The sequence below is a fragment of the Euleptes europaea genome, chromosome 20, assembly GCF_029931775.1.
Source record: "Euleptes europaea isolate rEulEur1 chromosome 20, rEulEur1.hap1, whole genome shotgun sequence".
NCBI classification, from domain to species: Eukaryota; Metazoa; Chordata; class Lepidosauria; order Squamata; family Sphaerodactylidae; genus Euleptes; species Euleptes europaea.
The window spans coordinates 8,265,381-8,290,914 of record NC_079331.1 but is presented as its reverse complement, the minus strand read 5'-3'; the positions used below and the strand labels follow the sequence as shown (position 1 = coordinate 8,290,914).

The 25,534-nt window shown below is 45.4% G+C and overlaps 1 protein-coding gene across 1 annotated transcript; it reads left to right on the top strand.

Moving 5' to 3' along the window:
- Positions 1-570: 570 nt before the first annotated feature.
- On the top strand, positions 571-23,993 carry PKM (pyruvate kinase M1/2). Its single transcript, XM_056865892.1, has 11 exons — positions 571-576; positions 7,790-7,961; positions 9,108-9,199; positions 12,337-12,468; positions 13,107-13,293; positions 14,671-14,941; positions 15,472-15,622; positions 16,107-16,259; positions 19,796-19,962; positions 22,741-22,922; positions 23,766-23,993. Exons 2-11 carry the CDS (start codon positions 7,811-7,813, stop codon positions 23,870-23,872), a joined length of 1,593 nt encoding a protein of 530 aa, XP_056721870.1. The 5' UTR covers positions 571-576; positions 7,790-7,810; the 3' UTR covers positions 23,873-23,993.
- The last annotated feature ends 1,541 nt before the right edge of the window (positions 23,994-25,534 follow it).

The following is a 25,534-nucleotide window of genomic DNA, read 5'->3' as shown; positions in this document are numbered from 1 at the left end:
AATCTCCAGGAATTTCCCAACCTGGAGTTGGCAACCCTAAGAAGCATTTCTTTAGCGAAGCAATGCTTAAAATGTGGAATTCACGTTGCCAGAGGATGTGATGAGGGCTTTAGAAGGGGGTTAGACGGTTTTATTGAGGACGGGGGGGCCTATGGTGGAGGGCGGGATGCTGTAATCCAGCAGGCCTCTCCTGATGCTCTTATTGCGGCCGCGGCCCCTTTAAGAGCCGCTACCCCTTTAAACGCCGCTGCCCCTTTAAACGCCGCGGCCGTTATCATTCACAGCCCGCGTGCCGGGCGGTTGGCCGTTCCCCTATTGGACCGTTACTTTCTCTCGAGTGCCAGCACCTCTCGCGCGCTCGCGTTCTGCAGGTTGCGCCTCCGCCGAAGAAAGGAGTCCGGGGGGACCACGCCCATTCAGCGTTCCGAAGGGCAGGCGGGAGGAGGGCGGGGCGGCGGGCGGAGGGATCCAGCGGGGGCGGCGCTGCGGCGCGTTCGCCTTGACGCCGCGCCGGCCCGAGGAGCGCTCAGAGAGGGAGAGACTCTCCGAGGGGACTGACGTTGTTAAGCCGGGCCGGTAAGCGGGGGGAGGAGGGGGGGGTCGTCGGTTTGGCGTATGACGTGCCGCCCCTCCGCGGCCTGTATAAAGGGTGGGGTAGAAACAGGCCAAATACCCCCCATTTTGCCCCCAACTCTTACAAAATATATGTCTATATATTCTCTGCGCTTTACTGCTACAGTGGGAGGCGATGCAAAATGAAGGCGATGGGGGGGGGGGTTGGGAAGCGAGCCCCCACAAGGACCAACTAGCTTTTCTTTTGCCTGGCTATGGGGGGGGCTTCGGAAAGCCCCCCATGAAGGCGATGGGGGGGGGGGTTCCCAAGGGAGCCTTCAGGGTGGCGAGGCGCCAAAATGGCCCCAGCCCCAAAAATTTTCCGCGGGGGTGGGAAGGATGGAGGGGGGGGAGGGGAAATTTGCACGTGCGAGGTGGGGGGCAGTGGGATGGATAGAGAGGGGGGAGGGGAAATTTGCACGTGCGAGGTGGGGGGCAATGGGATGGATGGGAAGGGGGAGGAAATTTGCACGTGCGAGGTGGGGGGCAGTGGGATGGATGGAGAGGGGGAGGGGAAATCTGCACGTGCATGATGGGGGGCAGTGGAAAGATCTCACAATGCACCAGGGAAGAAAGACTGGAGGGTTCCATTATGACTTTCCTTTATTATTTTTTCCCTTGTTCCCCAACTAGGGAGGCGTCTTTGCTCTTTTCCGAAGTTTGCTTCTTTTCCCTCTCTTTCTAGGAGCCTTGTGCTACCGTAAAGACTGCTTAACGTTTTAGGAGTCCAGTGGCACCTTGAAAAGTATCACAAATTGCTGGCAGGGTAGGAGCTTTGCGAAGAAGTGAGCTGTGGAGCCCAAAAGATCATACCCTGCCAGAAATTTTAGGGTGGATCACCGTGGGTAGCTGTGTTACAGTGCATTCCTTACGGAGAGTTACTCCAGTCTAAGCCCATTGAAACGAATGGGCTTAGACTGGAGTAACTCTCCTTAGGATTGAACTGTTAGTCTGTCAACAGCAGTGGGAAAGAGCAAGAGTCCAGTAGCACCTTAAAGACTAACACAATTTCTGCCAGAAATTATGTTACTCTAAGGTGCTACTGGACTCTTGCTCTTTTCTACTACCACAAGCAGACTAACATGGCTACCCATTGTGAATTACAATTTTAGCTTAGCATAAGCTTGCATGAGGTGGGCCGGCTGCATTGGACGCGAGACTCCGTGCACCTCCTGGAAGCCACTGGCCCAAGCTTATGCTGGAATAAAATTGAGTCCGTCTTCTAATGCGCCACAAGAACCCTCTTTATTTTTTGCTGCGACAGGCTAACAGGGCTGTCCCCTTTGGAATCTCTCTAGTCTCTCCCCTGAGGGGATCGGGTTGCACTTAGTGCCATTTCTGGACTGGCTGGTTGTTCTTGTCTCCTTCTCCCCCCTACTGCTTGCGTTCTGCTCTGTGAGACCAGCGCCCTATCATGGGGCATTATCTGGTTGCACAGGAAAGGCAATCCAGTCTTATCTCAGCGCTTTTAGCCGTGCGGCCCAATGCTGTGCAGATTTTCTAGGAAATGGTGTGAGCTTGCAGTTCTGGCAAGGTGGAAAACAAACACAGGAAGGTCAGAAATAATACGATTGGGAGCTCATTCTGACTTGTTGAAATATAGAATATTTTGGACTTGATTTCCCACTGGCGTCATCTTTCAGGAAATTGACTTTCCCTCCTTCCCTTATCTAGCAGCTTTTGGTATATGCGGTGAGAAGGCCGGGTTGCTTAAGCTAGCCAAGGATGAGGCAGCTTTTCCCTGGGATGACCTTGGCTGCTGTAGCTCAGAGCCAGGCAGAAGCTCCATACTTGCTGGGTAGGAGCAAAGAGAAGTGGTTGCTTGCAGCAGGTGTTGGAACAATTGCATGAATGAAACCTTTGTGTACCATTTTTAAAGTAGAAACAAGTTTCACCTTCAAATCTGTCGGACGGGGTCGTATGACCGCAGCTGTTTGGCAAGCATTGTTAGAAGAATGTTACATCTTGCAAGAAGTCAAATGTGCCTAAAAGCTTGCTTAATAAAATTTCAGGGTTACACAACTGTTCTGGGCAGAGAGGCGGTCAGTCTGCTGTGGGCATAATTCTGTTGCCATGTTGTGACTTGCTGAAACATTGTTGTGGGTTTAAACCATCGGCAATGCCTCTCCCTTGCCTAAGGCAGCAAAAAAAAAAGTCAGCTCTCCATTCAGGCATTACAGATTAACATGGATTTAGTTAAAATAATTATGCAGTGATATATGTGGATCGATTGGGGAATACAAACTAAACTTTTATTGAATTCAGAGATCTGCTCAGTTACTGTTGTATATTTTTCTGGAGAAAGTTGCCTCTGGATACTCAGTGAAAGTGAGACCCCTTCTCTAACATGCTTTGCTTCATGCCAGGTGGAAGGTATGCATTCCACCCACGAGTTCTGGCCCATTCAGACAGCTTGGAGAAGGAAGTAAAGGAGTCGAAATTGACCTTCCTGCTGTCTCTTCAGTATGTGGCTAAAGGAAAAAGGGGTGGCTGGCAGCCTCAGACAATGGATGCCTGCCTGACTTTTTGAATTAACTGGGGACTAATATTGTAGGCAATATTTGGTGCTACAGTATGCTTGAGTATTTGTGTACCTGATAGTGGTGGGCATCATTTGTAAGGTATCTTTATATTGTGCATGTGAGGGGGGGGGGAAACTGCAGGCATCCTCACAGTGTTGTTGCAATTTCCAGAAAGAAAAAAGGAAATGACTAAGCAAATACACTATAGCACATTTAATAGAATTTAAAACTAGCTGCCTAGTTGTTGCATGGTATCACAGCTTGGTAACCTTTGCTAGAAATCTGGCTAGAAAATGCCGTGGGCATTGTGGCTTATTCAAAATTAGTAAGATTTTGTGCTGTTATACTTGGTCTGTGTCATAGGGTGGGTAGCACAAGGCCAGTTTACCCTCCTAATTCTCCTAATATGCTGTCTGTCCCATGGTGTCTTGTGCCCCTTGTTGGGGGGGGGGAGGCTTGGCAAGATGCATGAGGCCATTAAAGCCTCAGGTTGCCTACACCTGAGATGGCAAGTCAGCTGAGTCATCTGTTATATAACAAAGGCCAGTTGGAACACTGGTAGTCAGCCCAAGCTTTTCCAGGCTGACTTCTGGCAGCGGAGATAATCTTTTGAAGGCTAAGCTACAGATGCACGACTCTTAGGCGAAGTCAGCTTGGCTTTGTGTTGGCAGACACGTATGTTTTTTGTATTCTTGGTTTTGAAATTGGTGGGCCATCTTATCTTTAGATTGCTTTTGTCTCTGAAGAAATAGCTGTAATTCTCTTAAAGGGCTAATGGGAAACGGTGTAAGTTTCACAAAACTTATTTCTCAGTTTTATTTAGGTTCCTGTGATGAAGTTATTGACACTACCTTTGTTTGTAAATGCAGTTTAGGATTTAGTCATTTTAAAATGCAGTGCACATTATAATGTGTAGTTTTACAGTATGGAGAGCAAGATATTGCCTCATACAGTTTATTATATTTTGGCACAATATAATAAATTATGTAGGGACTGGTTGAATAGTAAATTTAATTAGGACAAGAATCTTTGGGTAATTTAAACAGTTATGTCGAAATCTAACATTCCAACTCAGGTGAGAAGCGCTGTCTTATGCTCATATTTCTTCACTGAAGCAGTGCGCAGTTAGCATTGGGATAGCACAGTACTCTGATTAATGCACATGGCTATTTCACTGAACTGAACTCACTGTAAAGTATAGCAGAATTTACGTGTAACTTTTAGGCACCTTATTTGTGAACCCTTTGACTTGGGTCCTTAACCTTCTTTTCTGCAGAAGAAACAAATATCTAAATATTAATAATGGCATTTGCTTACACAAATCACTCTGTTGCCAAATTCTTCAGCAGGCCTCAATTTTTGCTTCTGTTACTCTGCCTTGTATACTGGTGACCCTCAATAAATGGGAGGGGAAAATGTGTTGGGATGTACGTTAGTAACACATGTAAAGAGTTGTGTTCTTTGTGCTCCCAGTTTTAGGGAGAGCGGTGCCTTATATTCTGATCTAGCCAGGCTCTTCTAAAAGCAGCAGAGCTACTGCAGTATGCTGTGTGATGGCTTGCACGTAGGAGCCAAACGAGGCTGCAGTTGCGATCTGTTGCCACTATGTCTGTGTGCCGTAAAGCTCCTTCAAGCAAAGATGCTGCGTAGCTTTGAACTTGTTCTCATTTTCCTGTGCAAAACGGTCATCTGTTTTGCTTTGTCAGCAGAGTATATGACATCTTCTGGGATCAAAGCTGTAAGGTATTTAGTGAAGCACTAGTTTATAAATGTCAATTTTAATTATTTGGGTACTTTTAACCTGCCAACGTGGACAGAAGATGATAAGCCAGCCATCAAATATAATGAAGCACTTCCTTCCAGGAGTCAGCTTCCCTTTAAGCTTCCAGGGGTGGAGGGCAGGAGCAGAGCCAGGGGGCGGTAGCGCTGCCCTCAATGGAAACGGGTCTGTACCAAGCCTGCTTAGGGAATATTTTTAACCATGGCCTGTACTACTGCTTAAATGGCTTGTGTTTTTAAAAGTGAAAGTGGCGGTAACCCAACTCTTTAGCAAAAAGGATTGAAGTGAGTTGAAATGCAGTGCTCTAAATCATGGCTAAGACCAACATAACCCATAAAACAGAGGTTATCCCATCTCACCAACCAGTTGTTCATCATAAGCATGACCCGTAAGCGTGTCAGGTGACTTAGCTCTTCTTTGATAGCTCACACACTATGCCTGCCAACTAATCTGCCCTTGTTCAGGAAAAGTGCTGATGTTGGGTTGCATTGTAGCCCCACCTGACCCCTTCAGAGCCAGTTAATCTATTCAGAAGGATTCCCAGCTTCAGATACCTGCCTGGGTCAGAAATAAAATAATATTTTATGGAGATGGCATGAAGAACTTTCTTGATAAGATGCTATTCCTATGCACAACTGGAAGATAAGGGAAGACTTTTGAAGATAAGAATACAGTTCCCAGGTTGCCCTGTTGCAGATTACGAGTGGATCTCCACCTGTAGCCTGTACATCACAGTGGGTTTGTGCTAGGCTAGATGCAATTTTCATTTTAAGAATTAGGATTTTGGCCATAGTATATTAAAATGGCTGGTCTCCATTTCTTGAAGGAGGCTCACTGTTTTCTTGATGAAAAGGAACAATTGCATAAAAATAGTGAATTGAGTCTCTCTAACAGAACTACTGAGAGAGGGTGAGGCCAGGAGTGCCAGAGAGACCAGTTATGTCTTGAGGAGGTATACTATTGATGCTTACTGCATTTTTTAATCAGAAAAGGGCTGCTCGGATTTCTTACATGCATTGATTGGCCTGTTAATATCAGTTAATTGAATGCTATCCGTTTGGTGAAGGAAATGCTAAGGATGAAATGAGCTTTGCAGTCTCTCTCCTTGATAAAAATCAGTTTGCTCCATTATAGTTCTGGCTTTCGGTGGATTGATTTAACAGGCAGCTGTGTCACACTCTTTCTACACAATTGCCGCTCTTAAGGTCTAGGTTTAATGAAGCAAGTAGAATTTGGAAGGGGAGCCCACCCACTTTTAATGAGTGCACATGGGATTGTGACTTGTTTTTACCCAGTGTATATAATGGTTTTGCCCTTTGACTTTGGTTTAATTTGATTGCTAATGTACAGGGAGTTGTTACCCTATAATGTGATCTAGTTTTTAACTGTACCTCGGGAGGCTGGATGGTAAAAGGTTTGTTTGTATTTTTATGCTTTAAAAATATTTTTCTTGCTGTGAGTGCGCCAAAGCAACAATGTAGCTTTCCAGGAGTAACTTGGGTAGTGAGTACTTGGGAGAAAAAGCTGTGTTAAAGCTGCATGAAACTCAGATGTGAAACAAATTCTGTAAAGTAGTGGTACTAGAGTTCACGATTTCTACTGTCTTCTGGTTTTGTCCTCTTCTCAACCTTTCCTATCACCCATTTTCAGTTTAAAGACAGTGGAAACTCTGGAAAGGTTTGTGATGAAAATTATGATACATATTCACCACAGCAATATGATATGGCTACAGTTTCCATGGGATGTTGGCTTCTTTTGATGCAGATTTATCATAACGGTTAGTCTAAAGGTGAAAGGTGGATGTGAAACTATACTAACCTTGAACTTTGGGCTATAACTGCAGAAAGCGTTAACAACCCTGATACTCTTTTATGATGGTCTTGGTGCAGGGTTGCAAAGCTACGTTGGAATTCCATCCCAAATAACAAATGTTGGTTTCTACTTGTTAAGACACGTTTTTATAGTAGCAAGTAGTTATGAGTTGAGGCATGTGGAAGGAGTGGTGTTTTAAAGTTACCTAAACAGTTTTGCAGAAGACTGCAAATGTGGTTACATGAGTGCGCACATGTACTTTATATGCTGACAGATAGAGGCATCACTACAGCAAATATTTCTTGAATTGTGAGAAATAGATGCTCATATGCTATTTAGGAGTGAGTCAGCACCTTCTGCGAGACGGGAGCTAGAGCTGCCTTATGATTTAAGCGGGGTGATATGCCGAAATGGCATCCAAATGACTGCGAGGGAAGCTGCACGTACTGCAGAGGTCCTGATCAGAAAGGGAGGAGCTTCTCTGGATGAGCCAGGCTGTATTAAAGAGCCAGTACACAAGGCCTAAAACTGCTTTGAATAGTACTGCTGCAGAGATGAAGTATGTACTTTGGCGTAATTAACAAAGTTTCAGCTCGTTGAGCAGAGTTTAAGTTGAGAAAGTTTCCACTAGTCAGCAGTAGTTTACGAAGTTACCTTAAAGCTGCATTGGATGGTTGTTAAATACCTTAACTGAAAGATGGCTTGCTTGGGAAGACCTGAGTTGTAAGGGGCCTGTGGGATGGGGTAGTTTCCATTTGCCCCCCCCCCCCAATAATGGGGTTTGTGTCAGTATTACAAAACTACTAGGTTGTAGTTGAAGTCCTCTATTCAGATGCAGGACGTGGCTTTAAATTGATAATTGCATAGTTCTAGGGAGTAGGTGGTCCCCAAGCTGTACTGGGCTTTAAAATTTTAATACCAGCAATGAAATTGTATTGCACACAAATGCAACAGAACTCTTCTTGGTAAGAGTAGAAGCGTGCCCACAAGCCAGTGGTTCTCAGAATGTGAACACTTTGTTTGGCTACGTGGTCCTTAATACCTTTTGCTGATTCTTTTTTAGGTTAAAAAAAATTCAGTAGCCATGTCTAAACCCCATGATGCAGGGACTGCTTTTATCCAGACCCAGCAGCTGCATGCTGCCATGGCAGACACATTCCTGGAACACATGTGTCGCCTGGATATTGATTCTCCACCAATCACTGCAAGAAACACTGGCATTATCTGCACAATTGGTAAGTGGGATTTTAGCATAACATTAACATATCTGTACTGTACTCCCGGATTTGATTGGCCGCCTTTGGTTGCAAAATCAGTTTCTTATTGGTGCAACTTTTTGAGGTAAAGCTGCAAGGAAATCTACACATGGAAAATGTAATCTCTGGTTATCTGAGAACTCAATCCTAGTTGATCCATCATCATCTACTTATTGTTGACAAACTCTAAGGTGGGTAACCCTCATGAACTAAAGATGAGCAATATTGGCAGATTATAATCTTTTTAAAAGAATAACTATATCTTTTATTGCAATTATGGCAGTAAGGAGAGCTAGACAAGTGAGCTGCAGTTAGTAACAGACTGACATTAGACAGACCCAGTCAAGTACATGGTTTTGTGACTGAATACCGTCTTTTTTATTAGAACAAGGTTAAAGAAACAAAACCCTGTGACCGAATGATCTATCATCCCTTTCTGTTCAGTGAATTTATGACTAAGAATTTAATTGTAGCATGTCCTTGCAGTTGCTGTGGCCATGCGTTCCTCTCAAGCTTTCCTTCCTCAGGGTTATGATGTGGATACCTGAAGATAGTGGCCAAGCTGAAAAAGAGCATTAAGAGTTAGAATTAAGAACTTGCAGTTTGCTGGGTTTCTTTGTGTTATGTATTATGTTCTAGGTTGTTGCTTTCACTGGATTTTGAAGAGCAATAAAGGCAGTATTATAGAATGGTGTCCCAGAGTACCTTGGGATGCCTGTGGGTCTTGTGTTAGCTGGCAATGCATCATGGTAACCCCTGTAGGGAATTTTGCATGGGAGAAATCTCCAGGCTGCAAGTAACAGCCTGTGCAAGATCCCTGAGGTTATAGGAAGTACTTCCACCCAAATGGAGGAGCACATGAATGTTCATCTGACAGCACTTCAATCACACCCAAAGCTGGTTCCAACCTTGGGTTGCAGTAGTGCAGTTGCAGCAGAGGACAACCCTGGCCCAAAGCTGGAAGTTATCTTCCATGCAGTTTGTTCTCAGCTGATGCCCATGCTGCAGATTTGGCGCTACATAATATTGCATTTTGCCTCGGTGTCTGCTGCCTTGCCTGTGAATTCGTAATCTTATGAGAGTGAAACGGCCCCTGCTAACAAAGGTTTGCTTTAAAATGTCTAGGCCCGGCTTCTCGGTCAGTGGAAATGTTGAAAGAAATGATTAAATCTGGAATGAATGTTGCCCGCCTCAACTTCTCTCATGGAACCCACGAGGTAAGGACAGGTTGAAGGATAAAGTTATGTGAGAACCTGTGCTTGACACGTCTGCATAACCTCCTGTGTGTAAATGTAGCAGTTTGTCTTCCCGCTAGTGAAGTTCTCTCTTAAAGCATTGTAATGAAGTTTCCTTTCTCTAACAGCTTTCAGATGCTGATAGAGTTAAATCCTCTAGTGATTAAATAAATAGAATGTTATAAAAACAGCTTTGCAAGAAGAGCCACCTTTAAATCCAAATGCACACAATTGCCACACAGCCTTTGGGGCGTACATGAGCAAATGTCAGAGGCTATAGCTCAAAAATATATATCTGCTGCCTGATAAGAGGACAGTGTGTGCATTTCAGTTCATCTGCTAAAGGTCACCCCTCTAAGATACCAGATACTGCTGATGCATGTCTGACTTACAAACAAGACTTAGATCACGCTCACCCCTGTAGGTACAAATCTCCTTCTATTAGAAGTGATAAACAAAACTACGATGCTAAAGCTAACTGGGTCCTGGTCAAATATCATGCCCATTGGAAACCACTGCTGTCTTCTGCTAAAAAGATCTTGGTAGCTGCTGCTGTCTGGGGGTGTTTATTGACTGCCTCTTGCCAAATCTGATCTGTAAGGAGTAAATATTGCTGAAACAGCAATTGCATTGATAAGATGTAGTTTCCAGGTTTGTTTATTTTTTTGGCTAAGTAACCTTTGGAAGGCGACTTACAGGACACTGGTCTTTGAAAAGCCAGGGGGCTTGGGAAAGGTTAAGGCTGCAAGAAATGCAAGTAACTGGGAGTAGAGGGCAAGGGCGGTTCTATAAATAAAAACAGCCTTCTCACTATTACCATTGGACTGGAAGGCTCCCATTTCCGACTGCACCTTTCCTTAAAGGGTGCCTAAATGCCTGTGGGCTGGCTTCTGTTACTTCCTAAAGGTCAAGCTGCAATCTGGGCAGCAACTTACGGAGGGGGGAAACTTCATCTGAGTACATTGCCCTTCTCTTTTAAGTGTGCGTTGAAATACTGTGCCAGGCCTAAATGAGACAATCTTAATTTATAAGTTAACTAGCCTTATGGTTTGTTTGTTTGTTTGTTTGTTTTAAAAGGGGGAAATCTCTAATAGTGGAGAGTGTTTATTTACCTTGTCTCCCTTACAAAGACTTCATCTACTGCCTTAATGTCCCAGTGTTTACAATGGGAAACTCTCTGCCTCAGGATGTGGTGATAGCTGCCACCTTGGAAGGCTTTAAGAGGGGAGGGGACATGTTAATGGAGGAGAGGAGTATTTATGGCTACTAGTTAAAATGGATACTGGTCATGATGCAGACCTATCCTCTCCATGATCAGAGGAGCATGCTGAATATATTAGGTGTTGTGGAACACAGGTGGGGTAGTGCCGCTGCAGTCGACTTGTTTGTGGGCTTCCTAGAGGCACCTGGTTAGCCAGTGTGTGAACAGACTGCACTTGATGGGCCTTGGTCTGATCCAGCAGGGCCTTTCTTATGTTCCCAACTCTTTTGAACCCTTGGGCTCCTTTGGAGTTCTGACACAAGGTGATGGGCACAGCTACAAAGTGGCTACCACAGCTACAAAGTGGCTACCACAGCTACAAAGTGGCTACAGGAGATGGGGTCAGCCAAATAATGTCAAGGAGTACTGCTGCGTGTAATTTCTTTCAACAATGGAGGCAGAAGCGCTGTTTAACAGGAAGCCTTTTAAAATGCATTGACTGTTAAAACATTTTCTTGCATACACATGGTTTACCTTCATTCACACAGTGAAGATCGTTGTGTTGTAGTGGCAGCTGCTGCTGCAGCAACTTTTTAAAGCTCTACATGGCCAATCAGAAGCTCCAGTGGGCAAAATCTATACCTGGCCCCACCCATTTTCTAAAAATGTTATTGGTGGCTACCAGGAAAGGTGTTAGCAGGCTCCATGATGCCTCTGGACACCATGTTGGGGGCCCCGGTTCAGAAACTAGTAACAGTTGTAATGCAGATTAGTTACATTTCTATGTTACACAGTAATAAAGAAGAGGAGTTGGTTTTTATATGCTGACTTTCTCTACCACTTAAGGGAGACTCAAACCGGCTTACAATCCCCTTCCCCCCAACACACCCTGTGAGGTAGGTGGGGCTGAGAGCTCTAAGAGAGCTGTGACTAGCCCAAGGTCACCCAGCTGGCTTCATGTGTAAGAGTGGGGAAACCAACCCAGTTCACCAGATTAGCCTCCGCCGCTCATGTGGAGGAGTGGGGAATTGAATCCGGTTTTTCAGATCTGAGTCTACCGCTCTTAACCACTACACCACACTGGTGTAATGAATTATTCTCACTGAGGTTTTTGTCTGTAGAAGCTTCTGTGTTGGATGCATAGCTTGATCTCTGTCCCATAGTTTCAATCTACGGTTGGCAAATTGAGACTAAATGTTTTTGTACCCCCCCAAATCCTTTCTTGTTCAGTCGCCCTATAAAGTAGCGATGAACAAGAATGACTTGTTCTTTCCTGCCACCGGCAACTGTGAGTTGAAATTTACATAACCTTGATTGTGAACTTTGTATACTGTATATTGCTGTTTGATCGGGATAAGCAAACAGTTCTTGTATGGATAATCTGTGAAAAAGTCATCTGATAGGGAGGAACTACTCTGAATTGGGTTGGCCAGAGCTGACAGCTGTTTAAGCAGGGTCCTTTGTGTGCATTTTTCAGTGGAACCTACGAGCGTAGTATTTGCTGAAGCTGACAGTTTGGTCAATACATGAGGCGCACTGAACATGGATACAGGTGCCTGAAAGTCCAGTTGAGTACATGGCTAACATTCAGCAGTGGATGAAAAAGTGGTGCAGGGCTTGTTGGTGAAATCCAAGCTGTTTAGTCTCCAGAATAAAGCGACAGTCATTCTACTCATTCTCGCCTATACTGTAAAACTATTGACTTAAGTATAGGCTCATGTTTGGCCAGACACTAGTAAACACTGATAAGAAATATTGATAGTTCAGACATCAGCACTATAGCATGGCAACACACTGCTGAACCAAGAGAAAGACACAGTGTAGGTTTGGCTAGGAATCATTTTGAGCAATAAGACCGTATCTGCCAAGGAAACGGATGCTTGATATTCTGTAACCTCTGGCTATTCTTCCCTATCAGTATCACGAAGGAACCATCAAGAATGTGCGAGAAGCTACCGAGAGCTTTGCTTCTAATCCTATTATTTACAGACCTGTTGCTGTTGCACTAGATACTAAGGGACCGGAAATTCGTACTGGACTCATCAAGGGTGTAAGTTGTTGGCCGCGCTTTGTCCATATTTCCCACTGTAGCCGTTGGGGGGTTCACTTGTTCTAAGGTAGGCTTACCTTCTCTTTCTAATCTCATGAGCAATTGAATGCAGGTTGCTGTTGTAAGTGAGGAGGATATATGAATTGGGTCTTTCCCAGCCCTTCCTAAAATAGCACAAAAGGTTGGGGGTGGGACTGGGAAGAGGAGTGCCAATTTATAAATCCCATGTGGATCCTTTTGCATTTTCTGCCAGGGGACATTATGCGTCGTCCTAGTCTTTGCAGACAAGGGAAGTAAGGTGCAGACAATACCTCCGTGCTGAACTTCGCATTCATTTTCTCCCCCTACCCCTTTAGCCCCAGAGGCCTGCTCTATAGATTGACTGTTGTTCCAAGGCCAGCACTGCTGGTTCAACTGGCAATAGAGCCATACCAAATAAGGATTCGTTCCATAAAGCCACACCAGAAGAGAGGGGGCAACAGGGTTAGATTGTGGGCTGGAGGATTCCTGTCTTTCCTAAGAACCTTGTTGCACTTAGGAATCTGCGACAGCTTTCAGGATGGCAGTAAGGGGAAGGGGTATTATGGGAGGCAGCTCTCTTTGGATAGGTCCATTAATGATTTTGTGTGTACTTCTAGAGCGGCACAGCGGAAGTGGAGCTGAAGAAGGGGGCAGCCCTGAAACTGACCCTGGACAATGCCTACATGGAGAAATGTGATGAGCACGTCCTGTGGGTGGACTACAAGAACCTCATCAAAGTTGTAGATATTGGCAGCAAAATCTATGTGGATGATGGTCTTATTTCCCTGCAGGTTAAAGAGAAAGGTATGCCAAGGAGGGGCTCTAGAACAGAAAAAAGTCAGACCATAAATGTGAATCATGTTTTTGTACTGAAAATGGTTGGCAAACAGTCATGAAGTATTTAAAAACCAGCTGTGCTTACAAAGATAATATGAAGTTGAATGTAGATGTGGCAAAAGGTTTCAGTTCAGTTCTTTATTCATCATCATCATTCCTTTATTGGCATAAAAACATAATACAGAAGGGTACGAAAGGAATGGCGATATTAAAAAGTGCCCTTTACAGAATAGTTAAAAGACAGTTACATCGAATAGCGGTTTGTTGATACTGCCATATAATTAACTAGTTGGCGGGCTTTTAAAACTTTAAAAACTGCCACTGTCTCCAATATATGGGGCAAACGATTGTTCAATAAATAGAAAACGTTAAAAAAATTTGAGGCATTCTGTCTATTAACAAACCGGGGGCTTAAAAGCTCGTTACAAGATTCTGTAGAAACTACAAGTTCTTTATTATTACAGTCCGTGACCAGTATATAAAGAAAGGAAACAGTAATTTCCAAAGGATAAAAGTAATATACAAAAACGCATCAATAAACACAGGATAGTCCTAATGTAGCTAAAATAGTGTAGCTAAAACTACACACGTCTGACAACAAATTGGCACTTGGACACTCTTCTGGGCAAATACTAAAAATTAGGTCATTTCAGTAGCTGAAATCACTGCCACTCTTCAGTGTTGAAGGCCCTTCCCACTTTTTTTGCGATTACAGACCAGGGTGCAAAACCGGGGCAGCCAATCGTGTCGTATGGTGGTTCTTATCTGACAAAAGATATTCAAGCCTAATTTTATTAGATCTTCTGGGAAACCTTTCTAGCAATGGTCCAATAGTGTCGCTACAAATTTTGTTATATAAGGTGCATAAAAAAACACGTTCTCTATCGATTCGATTCCTTTTTGTGGGCAGGCGCATAATCTCTGTTCGTATGGGATTTTCTTGAATCTTCCCTCCAGTTCTGCAGAGGGTAGGGTATGACCTAGCTAATGTAAACGCCCTCCTAGCCTTATTAGTTTCCAAGAAGCCGGGGTTGCTATATATCTGACATTATCAGGAGAGATAAACCCGGGAGCAGCTGCGATGTCCAGTTGTCTCTTTCCATCAAATGGCAAAAAGATTTAAAATAATTGCTGATCTCGGTTGTAGCTGCAACAGTGTGCTGAAAAAGCGTAACACCTCTCAGCACGTTCACTGCTGCGATAGCTACTGCAATAGCTGGTTATCTGTTGCTCAGTTGGCCTACTCTATGAGGAAGTGGCCTTGGATCAAACAAGGGAGACCTAGTACTGTGCAAATCAGCAGTGAATTGGGATTAACGTGCCACTTCTTGGAATCCTGTACAGGTTCCGACTATGTCCTCACTGAAGTCGAAAACGGCGGACTGCTAGGCAGCAAGAAAGGAGTCAACTTACCGGGTGCCGCGGTAGACCTTCCTGCTGTTTCTGAGAAGGACATCCAGGATCTGAAATTTGGCGTGGAGCAGGATGTGGACATGGTGTTCGCTTCTTTCATCCGCAAAGCTGCTGATGTTCACGCTGTCAGAGATGTACTGGGGGAAAAGGGAAAGAACATCAAGATTATTAGCAAGATTGAAAACCACGAGGGAGTGCGCAGGTGAGTGCGCTCTCCCCACCATAGTAGACCTGTAGCTCCCATCATTTCTGAAATGGCTTTGCCCAAGTGAAAACTTGTTCTCAAAACTGATCTGAGAGTCGGATTTAACCTGCTAAAATTCTATCGTCTCTTTTGTCACATAGCACAATTTATAGTGAGGTTCCTCTGTTGAAGGATGGAAATAACAGTTGATACTCAATACTTGGCAGCCTGTTTGTGTTGTCAGATACTACCTGGAGTATCCCTGGGGGATTGCTTCAACCCTTCTACTTGCGGGACAGGAGGAGGAGTCTCTGCTAAAGGGGATCATGTCTGGCGTATATCAAGCTAAAACTTTGCACTAAATTATGAACTTGTCTACTGCCTGGTTCTGTGGCATGGGATACAGTTCTGAACATGATTGCTACAAACACTGAGGAGCATAGGTCTGTCTCTTCAGCATTTATGTCCCCAATTCACACAAGACACATGCACATGTCAGTGCCCCGGAATAACTGTCACATGCAATAGAATTATTTTTTGCCTTACAGGTTTGATGAGATTTTGGAGGCAAGTGACGGCATCATGGTAGCTCGTGGTGATCTTGGTATTGAAATTCCCGCTGAAAAAGTCTTCCTTGCCCAGAAAATGATGATTGGTCGATGCAACAGGGCTGGCAAGCCAATCATCTGTGCTACTCAGGTACTTGAGACAAATGAACTTAATTGTGCCACTGGTTGGTAAGCATGGAGATTTTTGCACTTGAGTCGGGATCTGTCGCCACTGCTTCCTCTTCAATGTGGACCCACTTGCTTGCTCTTACTCACTGGCATGGGCTAGATCAACAGATAGGGAAGGAGAAGGCACAGACACCTTTTCCTGGAGAAATGAAGGAGAAAGCCATAGCAGGGCCATCTCCTTTCCTCCCCCTCTTTCAGCCACTGCCACTTTGCCTTCTGTCCCTGGCTGGCTGGTGACTGAGTGGAAATAATCTTCATTTGCAATGTTCAGTAAGGGGAAAAAAGCTTTAGAACCTCTCCTGATTTGTTTCACCTGGCACCTATGGTGCCTCCATCCATTTACAGTAATATATGTTTTAAGCAGCCTAGAATGGCATAGGGCTAAATTATCATGAGGTTTCCTCTTAAAGTAAATGGCTTCCTTGAACTACTTGTGTTCTCCTCAGATGTTGGAGAGCATGATTAAGAAGCCGCGCCCAACGCGTGCAGAAGGAAGTGATGTAGCCAATGCTGTTCTGGATGGAGCAGACTGCATCATGCTCTCTGGGGAGACTGCTAAGGGAGACTACCCTCTGGAGGCCGTTCGTATGCAACATCTGGTAAGTGATAACCATTTGGTTTTAAACGATTCCATTTATGTGTGGCCACTAATGGCTTTGAAAGCATCTGAAATATGATAGTCCTGTTATATGGCTTCATATCGGTGGGAGTTACATGGCCTTCCCTCTCCCAGAATAGCCTGAATCTAAAGACCTGTTGCTTGGGCTCTTGCATGTTCATCCCCTCCCTCTGTCCCCCCCCCCTTGTGGGTCTTACATGAGGCAAGGGGAGGCCCACTTCCAATTTCATCTTTTAAGAAAAGTAATATCAGATGCTGGAATTCCGATGTGGTGGGCTGGACTGGGGCAATTTCCTCCTTATGCTCAACTGTTGGCCCTTGTACAGTGTTGTTGAAAAAAATGTTGTGCATGACTGAATTTTTTACATGTTTAAACTGCCAGAAAACTCTCTGCTCTGCTTGGAATTCTCCAGTTTCCTATTGACCACTTGATACTGAGTACCAGAATTAAAGTACTGATATTGTGTGGGCTGCCTGCTGTGAATTACAGCTCTAATAACCTACTAGTACAAGAGCTGCACTTCAAGTTAGCTAGCTTATTCAATACAAGATCTGCAGTAACAGAGGAGGGCTCTAACACTTTCCATACAGTTCTTGCAACCTGGCAAACACTTAAGACAGATGTGGGAACCAGTTCCTCTGAACCAATGGCAGATAGGCATCTTTGCCTGGTACTAACTACCTGAAGCAACCTTTTTGTCGATAGAGCAGAAGTTGACTTCTCTGAAGTGGCCTTCAGTAGTTTGCTATAGCAGTGAGGTTTTATAGCGTGCTTTCAGCAGTGCTCAGTACAATCCTGCGCACACTTATCTGGAAGTCCTGCTGAGCGTATTGGAACTTCCAAGTAATTGTGCTTATGGTTTTGTGGCATTAGCATGGGTGAAATTAGGGGTCCTGGCATTCTCCTGTGAAAGCAAGACTGTTGGTATGCAAGCATCTTCCAAGACCAAAGATAAACTTGGGTTTTCCTGCGTAGTTTGGATTCTCTTATCTTTAATCTTCATGATGACACTCATCACTACAGGCTCTAACAGTGCATTCCTGAGGGGAGTTACTCCAGTCTAAGCCCATTCGTTTCAGTAAGCTTAGACTGGAGTAACTCTCCTTAGGATTGCACTGTAAGATGCATTCTCCCTTGGCAGATGGGAGAAAGATGTGAAACCCTTAAAGAGACGACAAAAAACAAAAACAAGCGATGCGCAAGGTCCTCCCCATCACTATGCTCCACCCTAGCAAGGGAAAGTAATGATCTATGAAGAAGGGGTTTGCTTAATCTTATTTCTAAAACCAATCTTCCCAGTTATAAGCAAGTTGAGCAGCAAATAAATCAAGTACAGGGAAAGCTAAAATTTGGGGAAATCCGTGGCTAGGTTGCCAAGATGCTCCAGAAAATATAGCTGTTACTAGGGCTTAGTATTGGGGTGGCTCTTTGAGACTTTGGCCTATTTGTTTGACAACCTCACTGTTTAAACTTGACATTACGTTGTCGCTGAAGAGTTCTGACTTTAACTCCTTGCCTAATCCCCACTACTTGTGGGACACCGAGGTATGTTTGCGTAGCCTGACAAACGTGCACCTTTGGAGAAATAGTAGTGGGTGGGTATTCTGTGTCAGTTTGCACAAAATCCCTTGCAAAGCTGCATGGCCTCTCGGTTTTGAGCACGCTGCTTCTGAGGCTTTATGCCCCTTGTTCTGCGTCGTTCTAATCATGTACTCATGGAAAGCGGCTAAAGCCATATAACCTGTGCCTGGACTGTACCATACTGGTTCTAGAACTCGAAACCACACTCTTCCAGCGGGCCAGTTCATTTTTGGCAAGAGTTGTTTTACTTGCTGAGGAAAAGCTCCCACATGCGCCCACTGCATTCTGAAGCGACAGGGTCTAGAAACCAGTTTGAATGTCTCATCTGGCAGAACCAGGCCGTATTGGTGTGCTGCCCGAAGTAGAGAGATTCCCGGATGAGGTTTTGATAAAGCGGAGGCCTGCCGAAGCAACTCTGCGGCTGTGTGACGCTTGAGCTTTGTATGGCTCTGATTATCTAGGTAACTAAAGTGGGTTTTCTGGGTTCATGCTGTCCTGTACACCTGCTCCTTTTATGTAAAATGGGCCTAATTTGCCTCATAGGGCTGAAGAACAGCAATAAATTACAGTCCTTGCATGGAAGGTACTATAAAATTCATCTTACATTACTTTTATCAAATTATCTAATCTGTTAGATATCTAGCTAAAAATTCTTAATTCTCTGCATGCTTTTTAAAACTCTGCAAGTCTCTGTTTTGGCTGGCAAGAACCTATATAGCACAATCAAAAATTGTGAGTTGCAATTTTTGTGAGTTGCAATTCAGAGCTGTCCATTGGCAGCAGTTTAAGCTGTAGCATTGTACTGAAAACAACCATTTTAAATTGTCAAATATCAGTAGCTCTGATATCTGATATCAGTAGCTCTGATGGCATTCCTGCACATTGGTTAGCAACCATCTTTGGCCACATTAAAATGGAATTTACCTGTGCCTGTTACAGCCAAAAAAAAAGACTTGGTTTCCTGTTAAGGGGTAGGGTGGTGCAGTAAAAGGATTTGTCACTCTAAACCATTTCAGGCACCTCTGATTTTTAACTTGCAAGCCAAGCGTTGGCACCACCCGGCCTCTTACTCTTTTTGCATGCAAGACTGATAAATAAGCAATTAACGCACATCATCCATTAACTTTGATCAATATCACTGTGGTGTATCTCTTTCCTTCCTTCTGTGTTGCTCTTCTTTTCCTCCCTCCCTCTCACTCTGGCCTACAGATTGCTCGCGAGGCCGAGGCCGCTATCTTTCACCGTCAGCTGTTTGAAGAACTTTTCCGCACCTCTGCTAACAACAGGGACCCCGCTGATGCCATGGCTGTAGGCGCTGTGGAGGCCTCTTTTAAGTGCTTAGCTGCAGCTCTGATAGTTTTGACAGAATCTGGCAGGTAGGGCTCAGTTAGGCCGATACCTAGAATTTGTAAGATAATCCATCGTTTGTTCCAAAGTGGTCATCTAAAAAAATCGAGCGTCTGCTTCAGACCGGCGGTTCCTGCAAGCGGGGAAACCTAATCCTCATATTCTTCCGTAACTAAAATCCTCAGTCTGCTTTCATTCTGTCTAGCGCAGCAGGATTTGAGGTAGGTAGAAGCAGAGCAAGAGTGACTGGCAGTTGTGCATGGGTGAGTGTAAAGATTATAGGATGAATGGAGTGGGGTGACTTGGCAGATGTTCTCTTCTACAAGGGAGTCTTCTCCCTTATCTTTTTGCTTGGTGAGTGGATGCAGATAGCACACACTGGTTGCTCTTGTTGAGGGTGCACAAACCAGATTCCGGGCTGGAGTTGCCCCTTAACATTCTGCCAACCTGGGTTTGCTGTTCCTTTCGGTTTATACGCTCTTGAATTCTTTGCAAGCACTCTGCCAAGTACAGCTCCCCACCTTCGCTCCTGCCGCTAGTGGTGACTGACATGAATGTCGTCTTCCGGACGCGTGTTGCTCTTGTAGATTGCTCGCGAAGCCGAGGCAGCCATCTTTCACAGGCAATTGTTCGAAGAGCTCCGCCGGCTGGCCCCCCTGAACCGGGATCCCACCGAAGCCGCCGCTGTCGGCGCTGTGGAAGCTTCCTTCAAGTGCTGCAGTGGGGCCATTATCGTGCTCACCAAGTCTGGAAGGTAGGAGGTGGAAGGTTCTGCCAGAAGTCACGCAGACTTCAGTTACTCAGGTGGCCAGATAAGCAACGTAAATCCATCTGCTCTTGAGTGTCATCCTCAGCTTGGAAAACTGGGATTTCATGAGTCCGGGTGGAGGAGCGTGTAACTGCGTTTGCTGCCTTCTGATTTTGCTTTACCTGCACCACAGGGTGGTTGGTGTATGAGGCTGTGATATACTGTCTTTCCAAAGCAAGTCTCAGCCTAGCTTAACAATGAAATGGTGGGGTTTTTTGGTATTGGATCTCATCGCAAAACGTAGCTAACAGCATGTGGATTCCTTCCTGAGCATGAGCAGTTAAAAGCTCAGATCACCAAGATGCTAGAAACTAGAATAAAAAACCAAGGCTGTAAGAGTTGAAGCCTGGGCTAAAACCAGCAGGAGGGGAAAAAAACAAGCATGGAAGATCCTGGTGGAATGAAAGGGCTTAGCTTGGCGCTGAAAACCGTGACATGAAGAGGCAGACTCCTTTGGGAAGCGGATTGAAGGCTGTACTTCTACCATCCGGGGAGCAGCCACAGACTTCCCTTCCTATGAAAATGGAGCAGAGCATCCCCAGATCTCAAATGCGTGAAGTTCAAAGGAGGAGGCATTCTGTGACAGGTGCTGGAGGCCTGCCTATTTCAGTTGAGGAACTGGGCTATTGGCAAAGGATGTCAGATACTTGCAGTGTCTATTGAGTGTGGGGCCAAATTGCCAAAAGCCTTCTGATAAGGAATATCGGAGCATGACCCATATAGTAGGAGTTCAGATGCACCACAGTATAGTCTGTTAGAACACTTGCTATTTGGCTTTTACACAAATGTAGCATGGCATTGCTAACTTAGTATTGGTCAGTGATATGCTTCTGCAAGATTTATAGCCGATAGATGCAGAAAAAAAAGATGAAAGGATTTATGGATAATAAAATAGTTTACGCTGTCCTTAAAAATCAGGCCCTCCAAAGTCCCAACAACCCGACCCATGGCTGCTTCTATAATATCCTGGAAGTATTTGAGTATACAAGACAGCCACTTAAGAACAATTATATTGAAGAACTGAGTGAATTTCACTTGAGCACTCATTTCTATAGAAATTAGTGCTACAGGGAGAAGTACAGCTTGGTTACACCTAATGCGTGGGAACTGCAGTATAACCATCTGCTGTTTAGCAGGCCAGGAATGTCTTTGCCATTTGGAGCTAGAATCAGTGCAGAGTTCATGGCAAATTGTGTCTTGTTAGAGGAACAAACTACCCAGAAACATGGGATTGCCCAAAGGAGCTGGCTGTAGCAATTGCACAAGTTGGAAAGCTCTCTAAAAATAAACTGGAGAACAGAGAAAGGAAGAACTTTTGCATCTGGTCAGTGGACAGCTGTATATTATGCCATAGCTATCCATAAATCTGCACACAGATTGCCCCACTGAGTTGCAGCAACAGCTCAGTTGCGTCCATGTGCTGTTAATGTTCGCTTGCAAAAGATTCCTGCCAGCCTTATACATGACCTTTCTGGAGAAATCTGAACTTTCCAAGTCAGCTCTGGTTTCAATTTCATCTGGGTCGCTTTGAGCCACAATGGTTTTTTTATACTGTACTGAGTGTTTGAACTTATTGAACAGCAGTCTTGAAGATACCAGCAAATCACAAAGGATACAGTTTTTTTCGGTTTAGATTTGACACTTGTACTGATTGTGCTAGTTTATGCTGTGTGGTGGGGGTTTTTTCAATCTTGAGGGCAGAAATCAACAAAAGTGAATATTGTGGTTTCTAAAGCCATGATGTGCACATTGGAACATGGCCTTCTACTCACATTCTATGGCACAGCAGTGCTATTGCCATTCAGGTACTGGGCAGGGCGGTGGTTTTAGTTTGCATTTCCTGTATGTCCAAATTTAGGCACCTTAGCATGTGGTCCCTGTTTAGTTCAAAATTCTACTCTCTCAGTGAGCAAACCAGCACAGCAGTAGAATTTCCCTGCCGTTGGGAAGTTATTGAGGTATTATCATGTACGGTGCAAGCACCTTTCTAAAGCAGATCCTTTCTGTGGAGCGCTCCCCTGCCTTCATATGAGGCTTGGCATGGCAGCCGCCAGCACTTGGAAATCGAGAATCTGATCTCCTTGACATTTTGTGTCAAAAGTCACGGTGGCACCTGACTGACTTCTGTCACATGGTCCTAAAAGCTTCAACGGGCTAAAAAAAAATCTTATCAAATGCATCCATGTCAAGCAGTTCAGCTAAATTTATTTGATATAATTTATTGAGTAACGCTTGGCTTTGGCCCCCAAGTGGGCACACTGCCCCTTTTGCCACTCAAAAGGGAGACGATCAGATCTACATGATGATCTTCTAAAACGGCTGGAAATCTTGGGCCCTCTGCTGAACACGTGAAGTTGCCTTATACTGAATCAGACCCTTGGTCCCTCAAAGTCAGTATTGTCTACTCAAACCGTCAATATGCTACTCAATATGCTTTTGATAGAGAGGTGTCTTCAGGGCTGGGAATGAGGCTGGTCTGAATGGTGCCTGGATGTTCTCTAAAAGGAGACCTCTCGAGGAACGCAGTTAAAATAACAGTAGTAGCCGTTTTCCAGAGATAAGGCCACAGCTGATGAGATGCAGAAGGAAGGGAAGGACACCCGGTGCCCATAGAACCTGCCTTAACTTCTGATTTTGCTTTTGTGCCCGGGGTTCATTGTGTGCCCGTGCACAGCCCTGTTAAGCTGGAAGCTTGTTGAGCCAACTGTGTATCCTGCTTTCTAGGTCTGCTCACCTAGTGTCCAGGTTCCGCCCACGCGCTCCTATCATTGCCGTGACCCGTAATGAGCAGACAGCCCGCCAGGCCCATCTGTACCGTGGCATTTTCCCCGTGCTGTGCAAAGCACCCACCCACGATGCCTGGGCAGAAGATGTTGACCTCCGAGTTAACCTGGGCATGGATGTTGGTGAGTAGTCGTGCTCGGCTCTGCTGCCCTGTGGCGGAACTTGTGCGGGAGCGATAGGGAATGCTTGCAGTCTGCACGAGAACGTTTCTCCTGCAAATGTTATTTCCTGTATCTTCCCTAATAGTGCTTGGTGTCCAGAGTAGGCACCCCCAGTGTTTAGGACTCCGCTGTCCCAAGACAGCTTGAGCTAGTTTCAGGATTACTAACTGAAATATAACAGACATGAACACATGAAGCTGCCTTCTACTGAATCAGACCCTTGGTCCATCAAAGTCAGTATTGTTTACTCAGACTGGCAAGCGGCTGTCCAGGGTCTCAGGCAGGGGTCTTTTCACATCACCTACTTGCTCCAGTCCCTTTAACTGGAGAGGCCGGGGATCGAACCTGGGACCTTCTGCACACCAAGCAGATGTTCTACCACTGAGCCATGGCATATCCCCGCGAAGCTGCCTTATACTGAACCAGACCCTTGGTCCAGCAAAGTTAGTATTGCCTACTCAGACTGGCAGCGGCTCTCCTGGGTCTCAGGCAGAGGTCTTTCACATCACCTACTTGCCTGGTCCCTTTAACTGAAGATGCTGGGGATCGAACCTGGGACCTTCTACACGCCAAGCAGATGCTCTACCACTGAACCACAGCCCCTCCCCTGAGTGTGTGTGTGTGTGTGTGTGTGTGTGTGTGTGTATATGTTCCCCTGAATATAGCACTGTGGTCCTTCATTCGATTTGGCATTGGCTTCCTTGGCAAGTAGAGCCGTGCTTGTCTCTTTCTCACCCACAGCGACTAGCATTGCTCTCGTAACCTTCAAGAGCCCATCGTCACTACTTTCCCCCTTCTTTCTAGGCAAAGCTCGTGGATTCTTCAAGACCGGTGATCTGGTGATCGTACTCACAGGATGGCGTCCTGGTTCCGGCTACACCAACACCATGCGGGTGGTGCCAGTGCCCTAAGCATCCAGCCCAGCGATCTCATCTCTTCCCTACTGTCTCGGCACCTTCCCCTTGCATTAGACCAGCATTTGCTTGCAGTATTGTCCTTGTCTGTAGAGTGGGTAGAGGCTGCCGAAAACCACCAAGTGCAGTAACCGGGGGTAAAAAAGAGAGCCTCAGTCTAGAAATACTTGAAGTAGTTCTCTGGAAAGCAGAACCTTGCCCGTTTCTTCCCCTTCCTCGGCTACCCGGCCTTGTTGGTCGGGAGCCCGCCTTAGTCTGTCTAGCTTAGTAACTTGGGCCGCTGGTTGCCCAGCAACTCCCCAAAGTGCAGAGATGCCCTGCGGCAAAGATGCTGGTCTGGCCGGCCGGTAGGGCATTGATGCAGTGGCGTGATGTCGTGCCTGCCGTCCCTCCTCCCACCCCAAGACTCCTTCCTGCAGTCTGGACTCCACCTGAACACTCCCAACTAGGAGCAACGTGTGACCACGGCTCCCTAGCTCTTGCAGCCTCTCGCTGCCCTTGCCTCGTCCCTGCGGAGTAGGCAGGGCTCCGATACACTGCTGTCTAAATGTACACTGCAACCTAATCTCTTCCATGCAAATCACTTGGATTATCTAAACGTACACTCCAGTAGGCGGTATAGAAGGCAATACTTGCTCACCCCTTTAAGTCCCGGAAAACCAGAGCTCAATCATGACCCTTGTATCATCCCTTGCGGTATAAGCTGAAGGAGAATGATAGGAATTAGTGGGGGGGGTTTAGGGGGGGATCTTGCTCCAAGAGCCACTCAAGCTAATGATTACCTCATGTTACATACTGTAACGGGAAGTAATTAAACACGGCAGATTCAGTGTACGGTACTTAGAGGGCAGAGCGGTGTAGTCGGTTGTTCCACTCAACGCGCTCCCCCATCTTCAGCTGCTAAGAGCTGCTTGTACGCCTGTTTGTTGTGCTTCTGTTCGAGTTGAGTCGTGTTTCCCCGAGAGCACTATCCCTTTGTAACATCTGGACACGTTCCCTCCCGTAACAGGTGAACCAGGTTGTAGAGTACAACTTTGTACAACAATAAAGCAGAGCTCACACACCGATCATTGTTTGTTATGGGTTTTTTTCCTGGTGCACTACGTCCTTTCCTTTTGCATAAGAAAGCTTTTGATGACACCCCCCTCCTTTTCTCACGCTGTCCAGGCGTGCTTATTCATGGCGCTCTGTCAGTTACCAAATTCTGTTTGCTCCCACGAAGGTGAGAGGCCTTAAGATTGCCACTGTGCATACACTTATGAACTGCCTCTGCCCCAGGTAAGCCTTGTCACCCTGAAATGTGCTTTTCATGTTTCTGGGCAGTAACGGTTGGAATTGGCTCTGTTTCTTCGGTACCCCTTTAAGGGCCTGAGCAGCTAGTCAAAGTGTAGCAGCCTCTGCTGGAACAACTTTACATTAAGGACATGGTATCGGTGGGTTATAGATCAAATCAAGCCTGAACTGACCCTAGAAGCCCTCAATTTGCACACACACTGGTTCTTGCAGATAATAGCAGCACACTTCAGTTCACTCCTCTTCTGAAGAACAGCTTCAGTCTTGCATCAGGGGAATAATATGATGTGAGATGCAGAGTAGGTCCATGAGTCACATATACCTATATAGCCCAGCAGTCTGGTATGCATGATTGTCTTTTCCAGT